Source organism: Poecilia formosa, unplaced genomic scaffold (assembly GCF_000485575.1).
Source record: "Poecilia formosa unplaced genomic scaffold, Poecilia_formosa-5.1.2 Scaffold163, whole genome shotgun sequence".
Taxonomy (NCBI): Eukaryota; Metazoa; Chordata; class Actinopteri; order Cyprinodontiformes; family Poeciliidae; genus Poecilia; species Poecilia formosa.
Genome location: NW_006800102.1, coordinates 656,333 through 682,213, shown reverse-complemented (window position 1 = coordinate 682,213; position 25,881 = coordinate 656,333). Strand labels below are relative to the sequence as shown.

General features: G+C 44.0%; 4 protein-coding genes across 9 annotated transcripts in view; all 4 read left to right on the top strand.

The window, feature by feature from the left end:
- LOC103146609 (probable E3 ubiquitin-protein ligase TRIML1) overlaps positions 1-4,662 on the top strand; it is a 5,400-nt gene extending 738 nt beyond the window's left edge. The window contains exons 1-9 of one of the 3 annotated variants that reach the window (XM_016677749.1): positions 1,020-1,163; positions 1,908-2,471; positions 2,548-2,643; positions 2,790-3,023; positions 3,204-3,351; positions 3,435-3,461; positions 3,711-3,856; positions 3,934-4,143; positions 4,229-4,662. In XM_016677749.1, the coding sequence (XP_016533235.1) occupies positions 1,035-1,163; positions 1,908-2,471; positions 2,548-2,643; positions 2,790-3,023; positions 3,204-3,351; positions 3,435-3,461; positions 3,711-3,856; positions 3,934-4,143; positions 4,229-4,306 (1,632 nt within the window). In that variant the 5' untranslated portion in view covers positions 1,020-1,034 and the 3' untranslated portion in view covers positions 4,307-4,662. Of the gene's footprint in view, positions 1-1,019; positions 1,164-1,907; positions 2,472-2,547; positions 2,644-2,789; positions 3,024-3,203; positions 3,352-3,434; positions 3,462-3,710; positions 3,857-3,933 lie in introns of those variants that run through there. The other 2 variants (XM_007564603.2, XM_016677748.1) reach the window with 2 other exon arrangements.
- Positions 4,663-5,724: 1,062 nt separating this feature from the next.
- Positions 5,725-14,132, top strand: LOC103146614 (protein fantom-like). Its single transcript, XM_016677743.1, has 28 exons — positions 5,725-5,905; positions 6,328-6,381; positions 6,453-6,573; positions 6,809-7,014; positions 7,518-7,620; positions 7,689-7,826; positions 7,963-8,068; positions 8,170-8,193; positions 8,268-8,414; positions 8,479-8,552; positions 8,634-8,857; positions 8,940-9,046; positions 9,139-9,189; positions 9,272-9,451; positions 9,549-9,666; positions 9,829-9,992; positions 10,062-10,407; positions 10,504-10,664; positions 11,071-11,303; positions 11,374-11,489; positions 11,576-11,790; positions 11,863-11,919; positions 12,366-12,532; positions 12,781-12,859; positions 12,999-13,053; positions 13,173-13,258; positions 13,767-13,956; positions 14,035-14,132. Exons 1-28 carry the CDS (start codon positions 5,818-5,820, stop codon positions 14,130-14,132), a joined length of 3,708 nt encoding a protein of 1,235 aa, XP_016533229.1. The 5' UTR covers positions 5,725-5,817.
- Positions 14,133-15,496: 1,364 nt separating this feature from the next.
- On the top strand, positions 15,497-24,851 carry rpgrip1 (RPGR interacting protein 1). Of its 2 annotated transcripts, none has more exons than XM_007564602.2 (30): positions 15,497-15,618; positions 16,041-16,094; positions 16,166-16,286; positions 16,522-16,727; positions 17,231-17,333; positions 17,402-17,539; positions 17,676-17,781; positions 17,883-17,906; positions 17,981-18,127; positions 18,192-18,265; positions 18,347-18,570; positions 18,653-18,759; positions 18,852-18,902; positions 18,985-19,164; positions 19,262-19,379; positions 19,542-19,705; positions 19,775-20,120; positions 20,217-20,377; positions 20,784-21,016; positions 21,087-21,202; positions 21,289-21,503; positions 21,576-21,632; positions 22,079-22,245; positions 22,494-22,572; positions 22,712-22,766; positions 22,886-22,971; positions 23,478-23,667; positions 23,746-23,830; positions 24,231-24,358; positions 24,592-24,851. In XM_007564602.2, exons 1-30 carry the CDS (start codon positions 15,531-15,533, stop codon positions 24,816-24,818), a joined length of 4,050 nt encoding a protein of 1,349 aa, XP_007564664.1. In that variant the 5' UTR covers positions 15,497-15,530; the 3' UTR covers positions 24,819-24,851. The 2 variants fall into 2 exon arrangements, with proteins under 2 accessions (XP_007564664.1, XP_016533222.1); XM_016677736.1 differs by having other exon boundaries at positions 17,399-17,539.
- A 707-nt stretch (positions 24,852-25,558) lies between these two features.
- The window catches only part of fam113 (family with sequence similarity 113), a 3,041-nt gene continuing 2,718 nt past the window's right edge, over positions 25,559-25,881 (top strand). Inside the window, exons 1-2 of one of the 3 annotated variants that reach the window (XM_016677752.1) lie at positions 25,582-25,658; positions 25,829-25,852. In XM_016677752.1, the coding sequence (XP_016533238.1) occupies positions 25,850-25,852 (3 nt within the window). In that variant the 5' untranslated portion in view covers positions 25,582-25,658; positions 25,829-25,849. Of the gene's footprint in view, positions 25,853-25,881 lie in introns of all 3 variants that reach the window. The other 2 variants (XM_016677751.1, XM_007564600.2) reach the window with 2 other exon arrangements.

Sequence of the window (25,881 nt, the reverse complement as noted above, 5' to 3'; positions counted from 1 at the left end):
TCCCAATAAACTTCACAGCCACAGTCCTTCATGGCGGGGGGGTTCTGCAATACTGTCAAATACTGAAAGAATATAGTTTGGTCAAATGAGGACAAAGTTGATGAAAGCTCATATTCAAGCATGAATATTAAATAATTACTTCTATCCTCTATTTCAACCTTATTTGGAAGGAACAGAAATGCAGGGTGACGCCTTTATGCTTCACTGAAACAAAAAATATGCCTTGTGCAGAATGGTTTTGCAGTCAGACGAGATAAGAATGTAGCTACTATTTAGCCACATTGGTATCAACATAGAGGAATCAAGGCTACTAAATCAAAGCTCCCTGCACCAGTGGTGCAGGCTCACTGCTCTGCAGCTATTTTGGAGGACAAATTGAGTGGAGTAACACAACAATGATCCATTATGTATACTGGCAACACCGGACCTCCATGTGCTGTCAATTACTACATAGTTTACTTGTAATCCTGGAAAATGTAAAGTCCAAATAATCCATGTGCCGAAAAGCATTATGGGAACGGTGTTATATTGTTGCCTTAAATATGGAGTTGGAGTCCTATGGGGAGCTGACAGAATCAGCTGAGATTATTTGTTTGTTTGTTTAATATGTTTAATAAACCCTTTTTTTTCCTGACCTCTGGTGTTATTGTTTTTACAGTTCTTTCTCTTAAGTAAGGTGTCCTGTCACAGTTTTCCATGAGGGTCAAATCTCTCGAGCCACAAGATGAGCAGAGGAACATTTTCCCGAAGAAAAAGAACATTTATAACCACGATGAGAAAATATATTATCACATTTTGAAATTGCATCATCTATCAGTCATAAATTAATTAAAAATCGTTCTCACAACACACTTTATTAAGTCATGTTTTCCCTTTTTATTGTATCATTATCTTGTTCTTGGGTGAATTTTTCAGTGGAAAATTTGACTTGACCAGTACAGTTGGATATATTTAGAAAAATCCAGGAAATATTTTACAAATCAAATAAATTTCTGCTCCCGGTGTGGACTTCACCCCTCCCACTATAGAGCAACATGGGAAAAAAAAAATTCCCACAAGGAGTGGTAACAGCTAAATGGGAAGGACTTTGGCTTGACAGCCACAATGCCCAGTGTTTGCCTTTGCTCCAGGCGAGGTCATCTTTCACATTCAGGGATAAAAAGGTAGGATAAAGACTAAAACATAACAAAACGCTGGAACTGAACACTGAAACGTACCAGGAATGTGATTTACCTTTGATTGATCCTCATAGAGACAAATGTAGAAGGACAAATGATTAAATCAGAAGCTGACTCTTCTAGATGAAAGTTAAATATGTCTTGCATAACAAATTAAAAGGTTTATAGATTGATATGTTTGTGTTTAAGGGAAAAGAGGAAGTGCGTAAGTGTTTTAGTTTTATGTGCTGTCTAATGTCTGAAAGAGAACCGAAACAGAGAGTGAGATACTGAGTCATTCGTCCAGGCAGGTGGACTTTGGCCAAAAAGTCTTGCTGAACTGATTCAAGCCAATGATCATATAAATCCGCAGTAACTGACAAACCTGTTCAGATTCGTTAGGTGTTTCATTATTTAGTTTCATTATTATCTCATTTATTTGAAGGTTCCTGGAGATGAAACATAATTTAACATAAAGGCCTTTAACTCCACATAACTATGACAGACTTGGTGAAGCAGCAGCTGTTGTTGTTAACAGTTCAGATGAAACTTTGCATTCAAGATTAAGCCTGAATTTGCTCAAAAATTGCATTCATAAAACGCAGACACAAATAATGGATAATAATGACTGGTTGTTTTTGACGGAAAGTGGTGCATTTCTTCAGACTTCAATGGTCGCACTGGAAGGACTTGATCATTTCACAGATTATCTGTTAAGTTAACCCCACGGTTCTTCTTCCCCCTTTTGAGGTCATGGCTTCCCATGGCTTATTTCTGTCCAAGGAGCAGTTTCAGTGCTGCATCTGCCAGGATGTTTTCTCCGAGCCCGTCTCCATCCCCTGCGGTCACAGCTTCTGCTTCACCTGCATCAAGGCCCACTGGGAAGGCAGGCTCTCCATCGACTGCCCTAGATGCCACACAGAGTACAAGGTCTGCCCGGAGCTCTGCGAAAACTCTTTCGCCAAAGAAATGTCGGAGAAGATCCGAGCCGGGAGGCAGGACGGCGTGCCAGGGATGACGGTCAGCTGCGGCGCGTGCGTGGGGAAGCAAACGAAGGCCCTGAAGTCCTGCCTGGTGTGTCTGACCTCGTACTGCGAGAGCCACCTGGAGCCTCACCTCAGGGTTGGCGCGCTGAAAGCTCACAAGCTGATTGAACCGGTGGAGATGCTGGAGAACCGAGTGTGCAGGAGGCACCAGGAGCTCCTGGAGCTGTTCTGCAGAAGTCACCAGAAGTTTGTTTGTGTGCAGTGCGTCAAAACTGACCACCGCTGCAATGACACGGTCCCACTGGAACGAGAGAGCCAGGACAAGAAGGTGACTCTTGAGAGGCTATAATCTTAAATCCAGAGAGATTTTTGACTAGAGCTTTGAGCACGTTTTCTGCTTTTAGGGTCAGATTAAAATGATTCAAGGTGAAGTTCAGCAGAGGATCCAGGACAGGCTGCAGAAGCTGGAGGAGATCAGACACAATCTGGAGCTAAGCAAAGTGAGTTGATCCTGGACAAATTCAAACTATTAGAGGGATACACCACAGTTAATTCACAGAGTATAATAGACAGAGAGATTGCTGCTCCAATTTACAAATATTCCAACATTTCAACCTGATTTTCAGTTTTTATCACTCACCCGCAGGAGAACACAAAGAGGGACATTGAGGAAAGCGGGCAGGTCTTCTCCGCTCTGTCCCGCAGCATCGAGAGAAGTCGAGCCGAGCTGATCGAGTTGATCCAGAGGAAGCAGAAGGCGGCAGAAATGAGGGCGAAGAGGCTGATCGCTGGGGTGGAGACAGAAATCTCTGAGCTCCTGAGGAGAAGAAGGGAACTGGAGCAGCTGCTTCACCACGAAGACCACCTCCACGTTCTGCAGGTCAGGAGTTTACAGGTTGAAAGTATGTCTGAGTTTTTTGGGTGTGAGTTCATTCAAGACAACTGGTCCAAATGGCATCAGAACCATAGTCGGGTGTTTGAAACACAAAGTGTGAGAGATAATGACAGGCATAGTGACATACTCTAATCAGTATGTCTTGATCTGACTCCTTGGCTGCAGAGCTTCCCGGCTGTGAGCTCTCTTCCGTCTACCGAAGACTCATCAGACATCGTCGTCCATTCAGAAACATGCCTGGGAACCATAAGGAGAGCGGTGGCTGACTTTCGGGAGCAGCTGCAACTGCAACTGGACAAACTTTCCTCTCGAGGTTTGTCGGATCAGCAAAGCATCTCGTAATTTTCTTTATTTTTCACCATTGAGTTGATTGAGGATGTTCTCATTGGCTTTCAGAATACGAGAAGATCCAGCAGTATCCAGGTAAAGCTTCACTGACTTTCAGGTGTTTTACTATTGCCTCTCTTTTTTGTGTTTTATCCCAATTAAATAAATGTACACAAATTTAAGGTTGAGTTTATAAGATGTCTTTGCTGTAGTAAAAGATTCATTTGCAATTAACTTGTGGTTTGTGGAAGGCGGAATCGTTTATATTTCAGTCCTGTAATCATGATTTGAGTAAAAACGGAAAGATGAACACTCCTCTGCTGTGATCTCCTTCTGTCCACCAAGCTGATGTCCTTCTGGACCCCAGGACGGCCAACCCCTGGCTCGTCCTGTCAGAGGACGGGAGGCAGGTGCAGGACGGAGACGTGATGCGAAATGTGGCAGATCTCCCAGAACGTTTTGACAAAGCTCCTTGTGTCCTCGCTCTCATGGTAACAAAAGCATATGATGTGTTTTAAGTGTGCGATGCCTCGTTGTGTTATCTAAAGCCTAATTCTTGTCTCTGCAGGGTTTCACCACAGGGAGGCGCTACTGGGAGGTGCACGTGGGAGACAAAACGGCGTGGGACTTGGGCGTGGCTCGAGCGTCCGTGAAAAGGAAAGGTGCTGTGACTCTGAGTCCAGACGACGGTTTCTGGACCGTCTGTCTGAGGAAAGGAGCTGAGCTCTGGGCCTGTGCAGGAGAGGCGGAGCTGCTGTGCGTTTCCAAAAGGCCAAAGGTCATTGGCGTGTTCCTGGACTATGAAGATGGGGTTGTTTCTTTCTACAATGCGGAGACCGGGTCACACATCTATTCATTTACAGGGTTTCGCTTCACCGAGGCCATTTTTCCCTTTTTCAACCCGGATACGAACGAAAACGGCACCAACAAATTGCCGCTGACCATCCAGCCCATCAGGAAACGGATCTTCGGCACAGATTTAGATGACATCACTATATGATATTTTAAATATGTTTCCGGCAGCAACGTTTTATTTATTATACCATTTATGTTAACATTGTTTTGCAAAGCTCCCTGTGCATTTATCAGCACTCCACCAGTACTGTAGCCTTATTTAATTATTCAATGTAATGCCTAAAAATACTCCATACAAAAAAAGCTTTATTTGTACTGAAAAAACAACAACAGAGAAATGCAATGTTTTAATTTGAGTTGATTTTTTGGACTTGTATGTGATATGGCGTCACACAGAGGCACTGAGGAAAAAATGAGGAGCAAATGTAATCACATTAATTTTCTAGACAAAAATTTTGAAATTTCTGAGTTTCAAAATTTCTGAGTTTAAAGTCGTAAATTGTTTTCCATAAATGTATTTTGCATCTTTTTACACATTTCCACCAGAGATGGCGCTGTGTTGCTACCTTTTGCCGTTATCTTGGTAATAATCTAAGTGCAATTTACTGCTTACCTGTCACAGTAAGCCACATTTTTGTGAAATGCAGTTTGTTGTATTCTGTGTGGGAATTAAGAATGTAGAGAAATAAAATGTCTTCATTGTGGAAAAAATCCGTAAATCTGAAATAAAAATTCTACAACCGCACTTTGATATAAATATGTGATGCTTTTTTTATGCTGCTTTAGTATTCTAGTAACAGAAAAGCTGTTGCATATCTGTTACTCTTCTTCTTCTCCACACCTGAGCACTGTTACACAGATCTCAGCCTCTCTCCACAGATCTGTAAACTAACATCACAGCACATGTTCAAATTAAACAACCTGACGCCTGCTGCTGATCAGATTAGTCCAGAATAGGATTAGCCTCAAGGCAGATGGAGCGCAGAGACACTTCTTCCCTCCTATCATTTTATTTTTGTTGCGCTTTTACTAGTTAAATTCTCTATTTTTGCACAGGTTTTACCGAACCGTTCTAAAAAATATATATACATATTTTAGCGACTGCGATTTAGAGAGTAGTTGGATTTGGATCGGTTAGATTAACCTTAAAGGAAGCAGCGGAAGAATTATAAAGAGTTGAGGGATTAAAAGTGTCATCCAGGCTCTGGGCGGAGACACACAAATCTCACAGGCCTGCAGGCTAACACCGGCAAACATTTGTCATCTCTTTAGGAGACACTCTGATGAGCAAAAGATGCGGGTAAGTCAAATATATTTACTCAAATACTTTGACTATATAGAGGTTTATTAAAGAGTATATCACATATCGTCATGTTTTGTGTCTGGGTTTTGTTTCACCAGCTGCTCATCAATGCGTTTAGAATCTGCAAAGCACAAGTCATTTCTCTCGTTAATTTGATTCCTTTTGTCAGCTTTTATGGCGTGTTTCATCAATATGGGGTGCATAACTCGCTCACAATTAATTTCACAGAAGTCCTTTCACTGGGGAAGCGATGCGAGCTCTCTGATTGGCTGAGGTTGAAGTAGAAAAGGCGTGATGTCGCTAGTGGTGGACGAGACGGCGGGGGACCTTCCGGTGAGGGACGTGGGGCTGATGAGGGGCGGGCTGATGCCCACCGTGCCAGGTTTGTGTTCACACAACACGGAACTGTGTTTTTATGGTTTTATTGCCGTAAAAGGACAGTATTTATGTCAGCAAAAAATACTTCCTTAAAATTAATCATCACCCCAACATTCAAATTAAACTCTAGTTTTAATGTAATTTACTGCCCTACCAGTAAGCTAAAATTAGGCATTTTATTTATTTATTTTTTTTTTTTTTGCAGAAACGTAAACCAGTCATCTGCAACTTTGTGCAGTTAACCCTTTCATAAAAAGGTTTCAAGTTGTTCTCTTCATACTAAAAGAGCAGATATTTCCCCAGGAATGTGTGTATTAAAGTAGCTTCAAGTTGGGATTTTAGAAAGCTGAAACTGCAAAATAAATTTTCTGTGAATGCACTGTGAGGCTCTCTGTTGGTTATTTGTCATCTTTGCTGTTTTCCCAGATACACTGCGGGATGTCAGGCCATGGAAGAAGCATCGTTCTGCAAAGATGAAAGGTAGAATGACTTTCACAAACATCATCTTGCACATTTTGACTCAAATGATCATGACTCTGCTTTGTGTCCAGCAGACCCCCAGCGGCTGTTTCGGTTTCCCAGAGATCATCTGGAGGACCTGTGTCTCCGGCTGCAGGAGGAGAACAGTGTGCTCAGGCAACACACACGGACACAGGAGGAGAGGCTCCGCAGGTAACACCAGCACTGCTGGAACCACGAGTTTCTAATTTAAATTAAATGTTGGACCATAATAACTACCCTAAGGTAGTTTACTTTGGATGTCATATTATAATGGCAGGCTATAATCATGACCATAGATGTGAAATAGTAATTTCCCATGTGAAATATCGCTGACAGTATTCATGGAGAACTATCTATTTCATTAGCTTTCCCTAAGTCCTCCTTCCATCCTCTTGTCTGACCCCAGGATGTCCACGAAGCTGATGCGTCTTCGTCAGGCCCGTCCCGGCTCCGGTCCTGTCAAGGAGAGGGACATGGAGGATACGATCCAGGAGCTGGAGGCCCGGGTGGCGGTGCTGGAGAGCCAGAAGGAGGTGCTGCAGAATAAACTCGGCATAGCCAAGCAGCACATCCTGGACCTGGGGGCTCGAACGCCTTACAGGTACAGCAAAGGTGAGGTTTAAAGAGCCACTTCCTAAAAATCTGACTCCATTTCTGGCATCATTGTTCAAAGTCATGTCTTTACCACATTATTCATTCATTTACAAATGTCAAAGTTTAAAGTTATAGCTGCAATCTAAATATTCATAGTTTGGAGCAAAATATTTAGCTTGCTAAGTAAATATTTAGTTAAGCTAAATTGTAGTTAGCTAGCCAAATATTTAGCAAATATTTAGCTTGCTAGCTAAATTCTTGGTTTGAGGCTAAATATTTAGCTTGCTAATTAATAGTTTTAAATTGTGAATTTATAAATTACTAATATGATTAAAATATAACTATAAGAAGCGAATCTCCCCACTCTTATGACATGCTAAATAATATAAATTAATGCTGTTAAATTTTGACTGTGTACATTTACAAATGGCACTCTACGTAAATCTCAATGGCTTTCATGCATATGAGTGGATGTGAACCCTTCAGGACTGTAAGGACGTTCTTCCCCTTCATGTGTTCAGGTAAAAACCTGGACGGAGAGGCCAGAGTCCGGAGGGCGGCACGGACTGCTCCTGCACGATACGGCCTCACGCTGGAGGAAACCAGAGCAGAAATGGAAAGATTGTAGGTCAAAAAGGATTAAATGTCCTTCTGCTTGTAATCCAACATAAAAATCCGTCCTCATCCACCAGGTCCAGTATGACCGAACAGGTGAGGATGGCAGAACTGGAGGTGACAGCTCAGGCACTCCGAGAAAGCCTGAAAGACAGGGAGAGAGAGATGGAGGGGACGGTCAGAGAGCTGAGGAAGCAGCAGGCCGACAGACACAGGTAGACGTGAATACATAAAGAGGCCGCGTCTGAATCACGTTACGTCTTCTAACTGAAAAATAAGGCCGATACCCAAGCCTGTTTTAATCGCAAAAGTGCATTTACTTTGGAGTAAAACTTGTGCTACTTGTGTCAGGATCACAATCAGAGAGAATGTGGACCTGATCCGTCTGCAAAAGCAGCTCTCTGAGAAGAGCACGGCCCTGAGGGTCAGCCAGGAGAAGTTTGCTGACCTGCAGGAGGTGAGACCCTGCTCCTGTCTTCCGTTCATTCTGCACATCATCAGTCTTCCTCATTAACACTCTAATCCTCTCACCGACCTCCTGCACGCGTCTGACTGTAGGCGTACGAGAACCAGCTGGAGGAGGTAAGGGCCTGAGATACAGTCTGATGAATAAACCAGTGAGTAATGAACAATCCTGCTTCCTGTGTTCGCTGCAGAGTCAGAGGGCGCTGAGGGAGAGTCAGGGAGCTCTGCTGGAGAAGGTGGAGGAGCTGACCGAACAACTGAAGCAGGAGAGACAGAGAGCTCTGACCCAGGAGGGGCAGCTCACCACCATGTCTCTGTCTCTGCAGACCCTGGACAAGGTAACACATCTGGACCATTTGCAATGCTGTCAGGCTGGAACTCATTTGGCTCATTCTCCATCAGCTCCAGGAGAGAATCTCAGACCTGGAGGGAGAGAGGGATCTGATCAAAGACAGCTACGATACTCTACTGAAGAGGTAGGGTCCATAATGGGTCTCTTTTTGTGAATTCTAGGCTCAAAACATATTTATTTTGGTGATTTGTTTTGTGTTTGCCAGCACTTTAACTGCCCAGAACCCCTCTGAGAACCCTGCTGAGACACGGAGGGAGGTGGAGCAGAAGGAGGAGCGGCTGGTGGAGAACATCTTCGGACCAGATCTCCACCACAGACTGGAGGAGATGCTGCAGGAAGACAGGGAGGAGAGGAGCAGGCTGGAGCTGGAAAAGGAGAAACTCAGGCAAGAGAAGGAGATGCTGGAGGAGCAGAGGAAGCAGGATGAAGGTGAGACCGAAAGCTCATTTAGTTTTCCATTAAATAAAATGTCTGACGCTGCAAAGTGAAAATTGAATTTAATTCCATTTAGAGCTGTCTGTACTGATGAGGGAGAAGAAAGAGCAACTGGAGAAAGAGGTTGGCCAGTACAGAGAAAAGGTTTCTGCTCTTCAGGACAGGCTGGACTCCGTCACTAAGGTCAGAAACGAACAGACGATCCACAGATGTCTTCCTTTCTCTGAGTTTTCCTCCTCTAGTTTAATCTGTCACACACTTCCTCTCCTATCCAGGGGTTTGACTTGAGCGTTGAGGAGCTCAGCGAAACTCTTTTGCAGATCAAGGTTTGTCGTGCTTTCTCCCGACACATAACAAAATATAGCTCTTAAGATCTCATAACAGGTTTCATGTTTTTCCCAACCGCAGGCCTTCAGGATGCAGCAGGAGAGCAGGGAGGCTCTGGGCTTCCTGGTGCCTGACGGCAGCGTGGACGATTCGTCCCGTGAGCTGGTCAACATCCAGGCGTCGCATGCAGAGACGGTGCTGGAGCTGCAGAAAACCAGAAACCTGCTGCTGCTGGAGCACAAGATCACCAAAGACCTGCAGGTACACGCACAGCGTTAAATGCACACACACACACACACACACACACAAAAAAATAACAAAACGACTGAGAAATTTAGAGATATATTTCGTCTCCAAGGAAGAGTTAAACATGATCAACCAGAAGGTGGAGAGAGAGAGGGAGGAGGGCAGGAGGAGGACGATGGAGAAAGATAAGCTTCTGTCAAAGAGAGCTCTGCAGATCAACACGCTGCAAGGTAGGGCAGCGTTCACAGCACAGTTCAAGCATTTTTAAACAAATGTTTAGTTTTACCGAACATTTGCTCCTCTGGTGTTGCTGAAAAACAAAATAAATGCGTAGAAATGTGTTCAAAATGCTCTGTTTTAAAATGTTTTTCTGGTCCCATGTGAATCCAAAGCCCAGTTGAAAGAGCTGGCCTACAGCCCCAGGAACTACAAGCGGACCATCCCGGTACAGTACACCTGGCCGGCTGGAGATCAGGAGGCGGTTCAGCCCATCGAGGACGACCTCTGCTTCTCTCAGCTGAAATCTGGGGAGTCACTGTTGGAGATCCACCTTAAGGTAGAATCCTCTGAGCGTTATTTCAGAAAACACGATCCTACACTGATGGTTGTTTTTGCCCCACACCAGACGGCCACCTTCACCCCGGCGGGGCTCCGCACCCTGAGCGACCTCCACCCGGGGGCGGGCCAGCATGAGGACATTGTGACCTTCTGCACCTACTGCCTGCTGGACTTCGAGATGCACTCCACCCCTCTGGTGTCAGGCAGCCAGCCGAACTACGGCTTCACGTCCCGGTACGCGCTGACGGTCCGGGATCTGGGTCGGCTGGGAGGTCAGGGGTCGAGAGTGCGGCTGGAGCTCCACCAGGCGCTGGGAGGGGTCCGGTTTGTCACCCACGGAAGCGGCAGCATGTCACTCATGGGCGCCACGGAGAGGAGAGGAGAACGAATCTCCGGCAGCGTCAGCATCGCAGGTGGACAACGATTCAGCAGCTGATGCTCTCTTCCCATCTCCTTTCATCTTCTGTTTCTTGAACCTGTTTGTTTGTTTTTTTTTTTTGTTTTTTAAGGAAATGAGGGTGAAATAATCGGCGTTGTGGATTTCTGGGTGCGCCTCTTCCCTCCTGCTGAACCCGTCCACACGGGGACGGAGATGGGAGCGGAAAGGAGGACAGCGACACACAGGAGTCCGGCTCAGATCCCACTAGGCTGGCAAGATGGCGGCCAAGAGGTGAGATCAGGCATCTGACGTAACTTTCAAAGAGTCAACGCTCTCATTTGGTTCAGTTGTTTCAGCAGCATCAACAGCCTGTTTAAAGTCCACTTTGCAGCATCTCAACTGAACTTTGACTAGGCCACTCCAACATCCGTTATTTTTGTTGTTGTTGTTTTCTTAGCCATTCAGAGATCAACTTGGTGGTTTGCTGTCTTGTTATGAATCACCAACTCTGACCTTAACTAAGACTGCCACTTTTTTCTTAATAAATAAAACATATTATTTGAAAGCTGTGTCTTGTATTCTTACTTAGGTTGTGTCTGTCTACAGTTAAAATTTCTTTGAAATCTAAAGCATAAAGTGTTTAGGTGAGGATTTTTAGGCTCTGGTGATTTTTACCCCTTAATGTCTTCCACACCAGGAGCTCCATGACTATGGCGGCGGGATCCCCAATGAGCTGGTGGTGACGCTGGAGCGCTGCGTCGGCCTCAACGCCCGCTGGCCCGGGCTCCTGCCAGACGCCTACCTGACGTACCGGCTGTACGACCTGCCGCCTCACGTCTCTCAAACGGTTCAGTGCGCCGTCGATCCGGTGTTCAACGACGTCACCAGCTTCCCTCTGGCAGCAACGGCCGACGTTCTGCACTACCTCAGGTACGCCGGCTCTCAATCAGTGAAATGGTTCAGGTGTTTGAGACAGTAATAGCCGGTTTCTGTTTGCCAGGTCCAGCAGCTTGTGGGTGTACGTGTTTGACGACAGCGATGAGCAGATACCGCCAGCCTACCTGGCCAAAACGCCGATCCCTCTGAGAGCGCTGGCGACAGGCAGAGAGATCAGAGGCGAGGCTGTGAGGAAAATAAAACTGATGGAAGGAGAATTATTACTAAAAGCTAATGTATATATATTTTATCCCGTGTTTTGTCAGGTGATTATGTTCTAAGAGATCCCGCTGGTGGGCCTCGGGGAATGGTCAGAGTCATGCTGAAGTGGAAGTATCCGTTCCAGCCGCCATTGGACGGCCTTCGGGGTGGATGGGGCAGGGAGGCGGACGGTCCTCACAGGGCGATGAAAAGCAGTCAGAGGGAAAAGAGGAGGAGCGAGGAAACGTCACAGAGGCCGACGGCCAAGCAGAGAGTGAAGGTGATGTGATTTCTCTGCTTGGGTCAAAACTAATTCAAATGAAGAGCTGAACTTGTTTCTCTGCTTTTACAGACTCAGGATCTGAAGCCCAAAGAAACTAAAGCCGTGCAGAAAGAGGCAACGGCTTGGGTAAGAAATCCAGCTGATTTAAAGTCCCATAAAGAGAAAGTATTTTATCTTTGTAGGTCGGATTGAATAAAAAGATATCTGTTTGTATTGGTTCCAAAATTATTTACACCTAACATAAAATGTTAAAAAACACATAGCATATTGTCACCTTCCTACAATAACGGTCTAAGTCTTTTTTTTGCCAATCACAATTTTGGCAACAAAAAAAAAAAAATCTACATTTAATTGACAGGACCTGGCTGCTATTTCCCTCCTAAATTTCATGAAAACATGTAAAGAATCAATAGTTTTTGACGCACAGGTTTACCATTAAGGCTTTGTTTTTAACCAGTCAATACGCCAGAAATCTGCTGTCTGTTTCTGCACACTAGAGGCGGATATCAGACATAATTAAAATGTAGCAAAGACAATACTTTTTGTTTACTTGTTTATTTTCCTACTTACAGCCCCAGCCTTCACCTGTCAAACAGAAAAGCTCACAGGATCTGCGATCAGAGCGAGTCGTGTCTGTGAAACCGCCATCAGCAGACCGCAAGAGATCCACCAAGAGGTCCTCTGAAGCGAGGTCGCCTAACTTGACCCCTGAACCAAGACTGACGACCCCATCCCACAGGTAAGAGAAACATTTACTATGTAAAAAAAAAACACTTCTACTTATAATACAGACTCTAAAACAATTCAAATAGATGAGCAGGGTGAAAAAAAATGCCTTCCAGAACTAACAGCTACAAAACTGCTAACAGGTCTGCATAAATGCAACTTAGTAAAAAATAAAAATAAAAAAACATTAATTGTTGCTGTTGAAAAAATAATGTGCAGCATTTTTTTTTCCACATATAATGAGACTTATTTCTGTTTAAGATCTCCGGCTGGGTCTTCCTCCAGACGATCAGCTGCAGCACCATCGAGGGGAAGCTCTGCTACTGATGCAGGGATCCAGGTCAGCTCACTACCTCTGAAAACAACATGCTGGTCCGTTCTTTCCATGCTAATTTAGATATTCAGTGTAACCTAGAACTAAATGGCACAAATTGTGAATATCCTGGATTGTATCCTGAAGTTTCAGCTTTTTGTTCCAGGGTCTTCCCTCTGTGAGTCAGGTGTCTGAGTCTGAAGAAGAGAAGAGTGCCAGCGGTAATTCGGTTTTTACTTTATATCATTTAAAGACTTACTCGACCATTTAATTAAATATGGAGAAAAGAAATTCAGCTTTTTCTGACTATCTTGAACGTTTTTGTCTTTCTCTCCTACAGAGGATGGTGACGCTCCTGAATCCCCAGAATCCACTTCTTCACAGAGCGACATAGTAATCATACCACCACAACGGAAAATGAGGAGGGTACGGACTATTTGGGACTGAAAAACCAGCAAATTGTTGGAACAGGGTTGGCATTGTGATGAGAACTGTGCAAAACTGTTTAGTCAATCAGGACTTCTTCATATTTTGTTTCTGAGGAGCCAGAGTTTCTGGAAATCTTTTAAAAGGGGTCTTTATGAATATTTACACAGCATTTCCTTGTTATTATGCTTGAGTGATTTTTACTATAATCAAATCTGTGAAAAATACCAAAGACCCATTTGTCTATTGTTCTTTGTTTCTCATAAGTTACTACATAAAAATAGGGTTTTCTTGCAGAGTTGGCTTCGTTGGGAAGTGGGTGTGCATTTATTTTTGTTTTGCGCACAACCAGTTATGTCAAGATATGATTTATGTATATTGTAACTCATACTTGGCTCTAAAAACTATCGTTTAAAACCACTTCACAAGATTACAAGAAAGTCTGGCTTTGTAGCGTTGGCATGTAGAGAAATAATAGGTGGGATTTAAAGATGCTGCTGTTTTCCAGGGAGACAAGCTCAGGGTCGAGATCCTGTCCCTGACGTTTGAGCCGTCGTCTCGTGTGGCGCTCGACCGCTCCGTGCAGCGCGTTTACGTGGAGTACCGGCTCCTGGGCGTCGCCATGGAGACGACGGAAACTCCCATGTCCCTCCGTAAACCTGTGAAAGGGGAGGAGATTCACTACAACTTCACACGAGGTGCCTGACGTTTGGTGTTTCTGTGTGTAAAATGCATTCGGGACGGAGATCATACTGACTGGTTTTTGTCTCTCCCAGTGATTTATGTGGACGGCTCCCAGTCAGCTCCACTCAGGCAGTATCTTTACACAATGTTGGAGGGGACAGACCCCAACCGGGGCAGGTGGGTGGCCTAGAGACTTGCATCAGTTCATGAAAGTCATGTTATGTATAGGGTTTTTTTTTTTTTTGTAACTCTACTTTTCTGTGATTGATTGATTAAGCACCAAACATCTGCAGTGACTCTGATGATAAAAATTTGAATTTACTGAGGAGTTTCTCTAATCCAAACATTCAGGTGTATTTATACTCTTGGATATTGTGTGCACCAAAATCGTCTTACCAGAACAATGGTCATTTTAATTGGTCCATGACAAGGAACCCTCTGGAGCATAGCCCGTTCATTTTTAAATGGACCATGTTCAAAAACCATTGCAGAACATTAATGTTANCATAAATGTATTTTGCATCTTTTTACACATTTCCACCAGAGATGGCGCTGTGTTGCTACCTTTTGCCGTTATCTTGGTAATAATCTAAGTGCAATTTACTGCTTACCTGTCACAGTAAGCCACATTTTTGTGAAATGCAGTTTGTTGTATTCTGTGTGGGAATTAAGAATGTAGAGAAATAAAATGTCTTCATTGTGGAAAAAATCCGTAAATCTGAAATAAAAATTCTACAACCGCACTTTGATATAAATATGTGATGCTTTTTTTATGCTGCTTTAGTATTCTAGTAACAGAAAAGCTGTTGCATATCTGTTACTCTTCTTCTTCTCCACACCTGAGCACTGTTACACAGATCTCAGCCTCTCTCCACAGATCTGTAAACTAACATCACAGCACATGTTCAAATTAAACAACCTGACGCCTGCTGCTGATCAGATTAGTGCAGAATAGGATTAGCCTCAAGGCAGATGGAGCGCAGAGACACTTCTTCCCAACTATCATTTTATTTTTGTTGCGCTTTTACTAGTTAAATTCTCTATTTTTGCACAGGTTTTACCGAACCGTTCTAAAAAATATATATACATATTTTAGCGACTGCGATTTAGAAAGGAGTTGGATTTGGATCGGTTAGATTAACCTTAAAGGAAGCAGCGGAAGAATTATAAAGAGTTGAGGGATTAAAAGTGTCATCCAGGCTCTGGGCGGAGACACACAAATCTCACAGGCCTGCAGGCTAACACCGGCAAACATTTGTCATCTCTTTGGGAGACACTCTGATGAGCAAAAGATGCGGGTAAGTCAAATATATTTACTCAAATACTTTGACTATATAGAGGTTTATTAAAGAGTATATCACATATCGTCATGTTTTGTGTCTGGGTTTTGTTTCACCAGCTGCTCATCAATGCGTTTAGAATCTGCAAAGCACAAGTCATTTCTCTCGTTAATTTGATTCCTTTTGTCAGCTTTTATGGCATGTTTCATCAATATGGGGTGCATAACTCGCTCACAATTAATTTCACAGAAGTCCTTTCACAGGGGGCGAGCTCTCTGATTGGCTGAGGTTGAAGTAGAAAAGGCGTGATGTCGCTAGTGGTGGACGAGACGGCGGGGGACCTTCCGGTGAGGGACGTGGGGCTGATGAGGGGCGGGCTGATGCCCACCGTGCCAGGTTTGTGTTCACACAACACGGAACTGTGTTTTTATGGTTTTATTGCCGTAAAAGGACAGTATTTATGTCAGCAAAAAATACTTCCTTAAAATTAATCATCACCCCAACATTCAAATTAAACTCTAGTTTTAATGTAATTTACTGCCCTACCAGTAAGCTAAAATTAGGCATTTTATTTATTTATTTTTTTTTTTTTTGCAGAAACGTAAACCAGTCATCTGCAACTTTGTGCAGTTAACCCTTTCATAAAAAGGTTTCAAGTTGTTCTCTTCATACTAAAAGAGCAGATATTTTCCCAGGAATGTGTGTATTAAAGTAGCTTCAAGTTGGGATTTTAGAAAGCTGAAACTGCAAAATAAATTTTCTGTGAATGCACTGTGAGGCTCTCTGTTGGTTATTTGTCATCTTTGCTGTTTTCCCAGATACACTGCGGGATGTCAGGCCATGGAAGAAGCATCGTTCTGCAAAGATGAAAGGTAGAATGACTTTCACAAACATCATCTTGCACATTTTGACTCAAATGATCATGACTCTGCTTTGTGTCCAGCAGACCCCCAGCGGCTGTTTCGGTTTCCCAGAGATCATCTGGAGGACCTGTGTCTCCGGCTGCAGGAGGAGAACAGTGTGCTCAGGCAACACACACGGACACAGGAGGAGAGGCTCCGCAGGTAACACCAGCACTGCTGGAACCACGAGTTTCTAATTTAAATTAAATGTTGGACCATAATAACTACCCTAAGGTAGTTTACTTTGGATGTCATATTATAATGGCAGGCTATAATCATGACCATAGATGTGAAATAGTAATTTCCCATGTGAAATATCGCTGACAGTATTCATGGAGAACTATCTATTTCATTAGCTTTCCCTAAGTCCTCCTTCCATCCTCTTGTCTGACCCCAGGATGTCCACGAAGCTGATGCGTCTTCGTCAGGCCCGTCCCGGCTCCGGTCCTGTCAAGGAGAGGGACATGGAGGATACGATCCAGGAGCTGGAGGCCCGGGTGGCGGTGCTGGAGAGCCAGAAGGAGGTGCTGCAGAATAAACTCGGCATAGCCAAGCAGCACATCCTGGACCTGGGGGCTCGAACGCCTTACAGGTACAGCAAAGGTGAGGTTTAAAGAGCCACTTCCTAAAAATCTGACTCCATTTCTGGCATCATTGTTCAAAGTCATGTCTTTACCACATTATTCATTCATTTACAAATGTCAAAGTTTAAAGTTATAGCTGCAATCTAAATATTCATAGTTTGGAGCAAAATATTTAGCTTGCTAAGTAAATATTTAGTTAAGCTAAATTGTAGTTAGCTAGCCAAATATTTAGCAAATATTTAGCTTGCTAGCTAAATTCTTGGTTTGAGGCTAAATATTTAGCTTGCTAATTAATAGTTTTAAATTGTGAATTTATAAATTACTAATATGATTAAAATATAACTATAAGAAGCGAATCTCCCCACTCTTATGACATGCTAAATAATATAAATTAATGCTGTTAAATTTTGACTGTGTACATTTACAAATGGCACTCTACGTAAATCTCAATGGCTTTCATGCATATGAGTGGATGTGAACCCTTCAGGACTGTAAGGACGTTCTTCCCCTTCATGTGTTCAGGTAAAAACCTGGACGGAGAGGCCAGAGTCCGGAGGGCGGCACGGACTGCTCCTGCACGATACGGCCTCACGCTGGAGGAAACCAGAGCAGAAATGGAAAGATTGTAGGTCAAAAAGGATTAAATGTCCTTCTGCTTGTAATCCAACATAAAAATCCGTCCTCATCCACCAGGTCCAGTATGACCGAACAGGTGAGGATGGCAGAACTGGAGGTGACAGCTCAGGCACTCCGAGAAAGCCTGAAAGACAGGGAGAGAGAGATGGAGGGGACGGTCAGAGAGCTGAGGAAGCAGCAGGCCGACAGACACAGGTAGACGTGAATACATAAAGAGGCCGCGTCTGAATCACGTTACGTCTTCTAACTGAAAAATAAGGCCGATACCCAAGCCTGTTTTAATCGCAAAAGTGCATTTACTTTGGAGTAAAACTTGTGCTACTTGTGTCAGGATCACAATCAGAGAGAATGTGGACCTGATCCGTCTGCAAAAGCAGCTCTCTGAGAAGAGCACGGCCCTGAGGGTCAGCCAGGAGAAGTTTGCTGACCTGCAGGAGGTGAGACCCTGCTCCTGTCTTCCGTTCATTCTGCACATCATCAGTCTTCCTCATTAACACTCTAATCCTCTCACCGACCTCCTGCACGCGTCTGACTGTAGGCGTACGAGAACCAGCTGGAGGAGGTAAGGGCCTGAGATACAGTCTGATGAATAAACCAGTGAGTAATGAACAATCCTGCTTCCTGTGTTCGCTGCAGAGTCAGAGGGCGCTGAGGGAGAGTCAGGGAGCTCTGCTGGAGAAGGTGGAGGAGCTGACCGAACAACTGAAGCAGGAGAGACAGAGAGCTCTGACCCAGGAGGGGCAGCTCACCACCATGTCTCTGTCTCTGCAGACCCTGGACAAGGTAACACATCTGGACCATTTGCAATGCTGTCAGGCTGGAACTCATTTGGCTCATTCTCCATCAGCTCCAGGAGAGAATCTCAGACCTGGAGGGAGAGAGGGATCTGATCAAAGACAGCTACGATACTCTACTGAAGAGGTAGGGTCCATAATGGGTCTCTTTTTGTGAATTCTAGGCTCAAAACATATTTATTTTGGTGATTTGTTTTGTGTTTGCCAGCACTTTAACTGCCCAGAACCCCTCTGAGAACCCTGCTGAGACACGGAGGGAGGTGGAGCAGAAGGAGGAGCGGCTGGTGGAGAACATCTTCGGACCAGATCTCCACCACAGACTGGAGGAGATGCTGCAGGAAGACAGGGAGGAGAGGAGCAGGCTGGAGCTGGAAAAGGAGAAACTCAGGCAAGAGAAGGAGATGCTGGAGGAGCAGAGGAAGCAGGATGAAGGTGAGACCGAAAGCTCATTTAGTTTTCCATTAAATAAAATGTCTGACGCTGCAAAGTGAAAATTGAATTTAATTCCATTTAGAGCTGTCTGTACTGATGAGGGAGAAGAAAGAGCAACTGGAGAAAGAGGTTGGCCAGTACAGAGAAAAGGTTTCTGCTCTTCAGGACAGGCTGGACTCCGTCACTAAGGTCAGAAACGAACAGACGATCCACAGATGTCTTCCTTTCTCTGAGTTTTCCTCCTCTAGTTTAATCTGTCACACACTTCCTCTCCTATCCAGGGGTTTGACTTGAGCGTTGAGGAGCTCAGCGAAACTCTTTTGCAGATCAAGGTTTGTCGTGCTTTCTCCCGACACATAACAAAATATAGCTCTTAAGATCTCATAACAGGTTTCATGTTTTTCCCAACCGCAGGCCTTCAGGATGCAGCAGGAGAGCAGGGAGGCTCTGGGCTTCCTGGTGCCTGACGGCAGCGTGGACGATTCGTCCCGTGAGCTGGTCAACATCCAGGCGTCGCATGCAGAGACGGTGCTGGAGCTGCAGAAAACCAGAAACCTGCTGCTGCTGGAGCACAAGATCACCAAAGACCTGCAGGTACACGCACAGCGTTAAATGCACACACACACACACACACACACACAAAAAAATAACAAAACGACTGAGAAATTTAGAGATATATTTCGTCTCCAAGGAAGAGTTAAACATGATCAACCAGAAGGTGGAGAGAGAGAGGGAGGAGGGCAGGAGGAGGACGATGGAGAAAGATAAGCTTCTGTCAAAGAGAGCTCTGCAGATCAACACGCTGCAAGGTAGGGCAGCGTTCACAGCACAGTTCAAGCATTTTTAAACAAATGTTTAGTTTTACCGAACATTTGCTCCTCTGGTGTTGCTGAAAAACAAAATAAATGCGTAGAAATGTGTTCAAAATGCTCTGTTTTAAAATGTTTTTCTGGTCCCATGTGAATCCAAAGCCCAGTTGAAAGAGCTGGCCTACAGCCCCAGGAACTACAAGCGGACCATCCCGGTACAGTACACCTGGCCGGCTGGAGATCAGGAGGCGGTTCAGCCCATCGAGGACGACCTCTGCTTCTCTCAGCTGAAATCTGGGGAGTCACTGTTGGAGATCCACCTTAAGGTAGAATCCTCTGAGCGTTATTTCAGAAAACACGATCCTACACTGATGGTTGTTTTTGCCCCACACCAGACGGCCACCTTCACCCCGGCGGGGCTCCGCACCCTGAGCGACCTCCACCCGGGGGCGGGCCAGCATGAGGACATTGTGACCTTCTGCACCTACTGCCTGCTGGACTTCGAGATGCACTCCACCCCTCTGGTGTCAGGCAGCCAGCCGAACTACGGCTTCACGTCCCGGTACGCGCTGACGGTCCGGGATCTGGGTCGGCTGGGAGGTCAGGGGTCGAGAGTGCGGCTGGAGCTCCACCAGGCGCTGGGAGGGGTCCGGTTTGTCACCCACGGAAGCGGCAGCATGTCACTCATGGGCGCCACGGAGAGGAGAGGAGAACGAATCTCCGGCAGCGTCAGCATCGCAGGTGGACAACGATTCAGCAGCTGATGCTCTCTTCCCATCTCCTTTCATCTTCTGTTTCTTGAACCTGTTTGTTTGTTTTTTTTTTTTGTTTTTTAAGGAAATGAGGGTGAAATAATCGGCGTTGTGGATTTCTGGGTGCGCCTCTTCCCTCCTGCTGAACCCGTCCACACGGGGACGGAGATGGGAGCGGAAAGGAGGACAGCGACACACAGGAGTCCGGCTCAGATCCCACTAGGCTGGCAAGATGGCGGCCAAGAGGTGAGATCAGGCATCTGACGTAACTTTCAAAGAGTCAACGCTCTCATTTGGTTCAGTTGTTTCAGCAGCATCAACAGCCTGTTTAAAGTCCACTTTGCAGCATCTCAACTGAACTTTGACTAGGCCACTCCAACATCCGTTATTTTTGTTGTTGTTGTTTTCTTAGCCATTCAGAGATCAACTTGGTGGTTTGCTGTCTTGTTATGAATCACCAACTCTGACCTTAACTAAGACTGCCACTTTTTTCTTAATAAATAAAACATATTATTTGAAAGCTGTGTCTTGTATTCTTACTTAGGTTGTGTCTGTCTACAGTTAAAATTTCTTTGAAATCTAAAGCATAAAGTGTTTAGGTGAGGATTTTTAGGCTCTGGTGATTTTTACCCCTTAATGTCTTCCACACCAGGAGCTCCATGACTATGGCGGCGGGATCCCCAATGAGCTGGTGGTGACGCTGGAGCGCTGCGTCGGCCTCAACGCCCGCTGGCCCGGGCTCCTGCCAGACGCCTACCTGACGTACCGGCTGTACGACCTGCCGCCTCACGTCTCTCAAACGGTTCAGTGCGCCGTCGATCCGGTGTTCAACGACGTCACCAGCTTCCCTCTGGCAGCAACGGCCGACGTTCTGCACTACCTCAGGTACGCCGGCTCTCAATCAGTGAAATGGTTCAGGTGTTTGAGACAGTAATAGCCGGTTTCTGTTTGCCAGGTCCAGCAGCTTGTGGGTGTACGTGTTTGACGACAGCGATGAGCAGATACCGCCAGCCTACCTGGCCAAAACGCCGATCCCTCTGAGAGCGCTGGCGACAGGCAGAGAGATCAGAGGCGAGGCTGTGAGGAAAATAAAACTGATGGAAGGAGAATTATTACTAAAAGCTAATGTATATATATTTTATCCCGTGTTTTGTCAGGTGATTATGTTCTAAGAGATCCCGCTGGTGGGCCTCGGGGAATGGTCAGAGTCATGCTGAAGTGGAAGTATCCGTTCCAGCCGCCATTGGACGGCCTTCGGGGTGGATGGGGCAGGGAGGCGGACGGTCCTCACAGGGCGATGAAAAGCAGTCAGAGGGAAAAGAGGAGGAGCGAGGAAACGTCACAGAGGCCGACGGCCAAGCAGAGAGTGAAGGTGATGTGATTTCTCTGCTTGGGTCAAAACTAATTCAAATGAAGAGCTGAACTTGTTTCTCTGCTTTTACAGACTCAGGATCTGAAGCCCAAAGAAACTAAAGCCGTGCAGAAAGAGGCAACGGCTTGGGTAAGAAATCCAGCTGATTTAAAGTCCCATAAAGAGAAAGTATTTTATCTTTGTAGGTCGGATTGAATAAAAAGATATCTGTTTGTATTGGTTCCAAAATTATTTACACCTAACATAAAATGTTAAAAAACACATAGCATATTGTCACCTTCCTACAATAACGGTCTAAGTCTTTTTTTTGCCAATCACAATTTTGGCAACAAAAAAAAAAAAATCTACATTTAATTGACAGGACCTGGCTGCTATTTCCCTCCTAAATTTCATGAAAACATGTAAAGAATCAATAGTTTTTGACGCACAGGTTTACCATTAAGGCTTTGTTTTTAACCAGTCAATACGCCAGAAATCTGCTGTCTGTTTCTGCACACTAGAGGCGGATATCAGACATAATTAAAATGTAGCAAAGACAATACTTTTTGTTTACTTGTTTATTTTCCTACTTACAGCCCCAGCCTTCACCTGTCAAACAGAAAAGCTCACAGGATCTGCGATCAGAGCGAGTCGTGTCTGTGAAACCGCCATCAGCAGACCGCAAGAGATCCACCAAGAGGTCCTCTGAAGCGAGGTCGCCTAACTTGACCCCTGAACCAAGACTGACGACCCCATCCCACAGGTAAGAGAAACATTTACTATGTAAAAAAAAAACACTTCTACTTATAATACAGACTCTAAAACAATTCAAATAGATGAGCAGGGTGAAAAAAAATGCCTTCCAGAACTAACAGCTACAAAACTGCTAACAGGTCTGCATAAATGCAACTTAGTAAAAAATAAAAATAAAAAAACATTAATTGTTGCTGTTGAAAAAATAATGTGCAGCATTTTTTTTTCCACATATAATGAGACTTATTTCTGTTTAAGATCTCCGGCTGGGTCTTCCTCCAGACGATCAGCTGCAGCACCATCGAGGGGAAGCTCTGCTACTGATGCAGGGATCCAGGTCAGCTCACTACCTCTGAAAACAACATGCTGGTCCGTTCTTTCCATGCTAAATTAGATAGTCAGTGTAACCTAGAACTAAATGGCACAAATTGTGAATATCCTGGATTGTATCCTGAAGTTTCAGCTTTTTGTTCCAGGGTCTTCCCTCTGTGAGTCAGGTGTCTGAGTCTGAAGAAGAGAAGAGTGCCAGCGGTAATTCGGTTTTTACTTTATATCATTTAAAGACTTACTCGACCATTTAATTAAATATGGAGAAAAGAAATTCAGCTTTTTCTGACTATCTTGAACGTTTTTGTCTTTCTCTCCTACAGAGGATGGTGACGCTCCTGAATCCCCAGAATCCACTTCTTCACAGAGCGACATAGTAATCATACCACCACAACGGAAAATGAGGAGGGTACGGACTATTTGGGACTGAAAAACCAGCAAATTGTTGGAACAGGGTTGGCATTGTGATGAGAACTGTGCAAAACTGTTTAGTCAATCAGGACTTCTTCATATTTTGTTTCTGAGGAGCCAGAGTTTCTGGAAATCTTTTAAAAGGAATCTTTATGAATATTTACACAGCATTTCCTTGTTATTGTGCTTGAGTGATTTTTACTATAATTGAATCTGTGAAAAATACCAAAGACCTGTTTGTCTATATTTCTTTATTTCTCATGTTACTACATAAAAATAGGGTTTTCTTGCAGAGTTGGCTTCGTTGGGAAGTGGGTGTGCATTTATTTTTGTTTTGCGCACAACCAGTTATGTCAAGATATGATTTATGTATATTGTAACTCATACTTGGCTCTAAAAACTATCGTTTAAAACCACTTCACAAGATTACAAGAAAGTCTGGCTTTGTAGCGTTGGCATGTAGAGAAATAATAGGTGGGATTTAAAGATGCTGCTGTTTTCCAGGGAGACAAGCTCAGGGTCGAGATCCTGTCCCTGACGTTTGAGCCGTCGTCTCGTGTGGCGCTCGACCGCTCCGTGCAGCGAGTTTACGTGGAGTACCGGCTCCTGGGCGTCGCCATGGAGACGACGGAAACTCCCATGTCCCTCCGTAAACCTGTGAAAGGGGAGGAGATTCACTACAACTTCACGCGAGGTGCCTGAAGTTTGGTGTTTCTGTGTGTAAAATGCATTCGGGACGGAGATCATACTGACTGGTTTTTGTCTCTCCCAGTGATTTATGTGGACGGCTCCCAGTCAGCTCCACTCAGGCAGTATCTTTACACAATGTTGGAGGGGACAGACCCCAACCGGGGCAGGTGGGTGGCCTAGAGACTTGCATCAGTTCATGAAAGTCATGTTATGTATAGGGTTTTTTTTTTTGTAACTCTTCTTTTCTGTGATTGATTGCTTACGTACCAAACATCTGCAGTGACTCTGATGATAAAAATTTGAATTTACTGAGGAGTTTCTCTAATCCAAACATTCAGGTGTATTTATACTCTTGGATATTGTGTTCACCAAAATCGTCTTACCAGAACAATGGTCATTTTAATTGGTCCATGACAAGGAACCCTCTGGAGCATAGCCCGTTCATTTTTAAATGGACCATGTTCAAAAACCATTGCAGAACATTAATGTTAGTTTACTTCGTCAGAAGTATTTTTTGGTGCGTTTTTAATCGTTGTCCTGTTGGACAACGTTTGTTTGTAACGGCAGGTTAAAGTTCACAGTGGTCAGTGAGCCGATGGACGACGAAGAGGAGTGTGTGGATGTTGGACATGCTTTCCTGGACCTACAGGAACTGCTGCTCACAGGAAACGATGTGTTCGAACAACAGATTGACAGTAAGTGTTGTAGCTCTGAGGTAAATGTTACTGTAGCAAAGTTTCACCTTTCTGTTAACTAGCTCAGGGGATAAATTGTACGGTCCTACTGAGAGATAAGACGAATGTTAATGCAAAAAAAAAAATTGAATTAAGAAACAAAAGAAAAATCCTAATTTAGGTAGAGGTGTTCTACATTTTCTAAATAACCTAAAACTTTCAATATGTCTAATTTTTCTTTCACCTTTCTGCAGTTTTGAGTGTGGACGAAGACAGGGAGGTCATAGGGAGTCTAAAAGTGTCCCTGGAGGCGGCAAAAGCACTGAAAGGGATATACCAGGAGTTTCACCAGAGAGGTAAAAGTAAGACAATAAGCAACGCAGAAGATGATGAAGAAGACGAAGAAGAGGAGGAGGAAAAGAAAGAAGATCAGATTCAAGTACTAGATTATGAAGATGAAGATGATAGTGTCTTCCACTGAGGAAAAAAAAATAAACTGTCTATGTCACATTTAAAAATATGATAAACAATTAAATAAAAATACTACTTTGAAAAAAGAGAGGCTGTTTTTCATTTTATCTAAGGCTCTAAATTGTTTTCTATTTAGTACCTGATGTTGTCTTGATGTTTCTTTCACTCATTGTCAGTGTGTGCACAGTGGCATATCCTATTTTATGTTATTTAGATTTTAAATCTGCCAGAAGTTGGATTCATTCAACTTGACTTCACTCAATATTTTACATACTTGGTTCTGATCACAACTTAATGCTCTAAAAGAAAGTCATAATTCAACACACACTGATAATGAAAACAAAATACGTCTCCATAATATATAAGATGTAGATCAAGTGGAGGTAGTCAGGTACTCCCTGACTTGACGTAAGAAAAACTTTTTGTTTCTAAAACATAAATCTAATTTGAGTTTCAAGTCATAAACCTCATTGTTTGTGTAGATAAATTTCAAAAAGTTTGAAAAAAAAATTGTTGTTAGTTGCATTTGTGTGTCCACAAGAAAGTGTGAGTAAAAATTTGACAACAGAATATCACTTTTGGAAACCAGTTAATTTAAATACGTGTGACAGAGTTTTGTTAAGTTTATAAATTAGTATTTGACGCACATTTTAGGTGAACTATTTCGGATGTAATTTTAGTTTATTTTTGAAGTGATACAGAGGCTCGCGGTATGAAGAGAAATATCCGACCGTCATTAAAGGCCTCATCCAATCAGCGTCACCTGTGTCTGTAGAACTAACGGCAGCCACGGTTGAACAATTATGCTAACTTTTTAAAAGCTGACACGGCGATGTGGCTGTTTGGGTGTTTTGCGTTTTAAAAGTGGGTTTAAGTTCAAAAAAAGGAGTTTTTCGTGGGTTCAATGGTTTAGGAGGGGAAAAGGTTTGGAAATAAATAGCTTTTTAGTTAACGGCTAGCATTCAGAAAGTGACGTCGGTCGTGAATTTAGGAAAGCTTGGTAGTTTTAAACCTAACTCAGTTTGAAAATATCAAAACACAATGGTAAGTATATTTTTGCATCTTTACTTCAT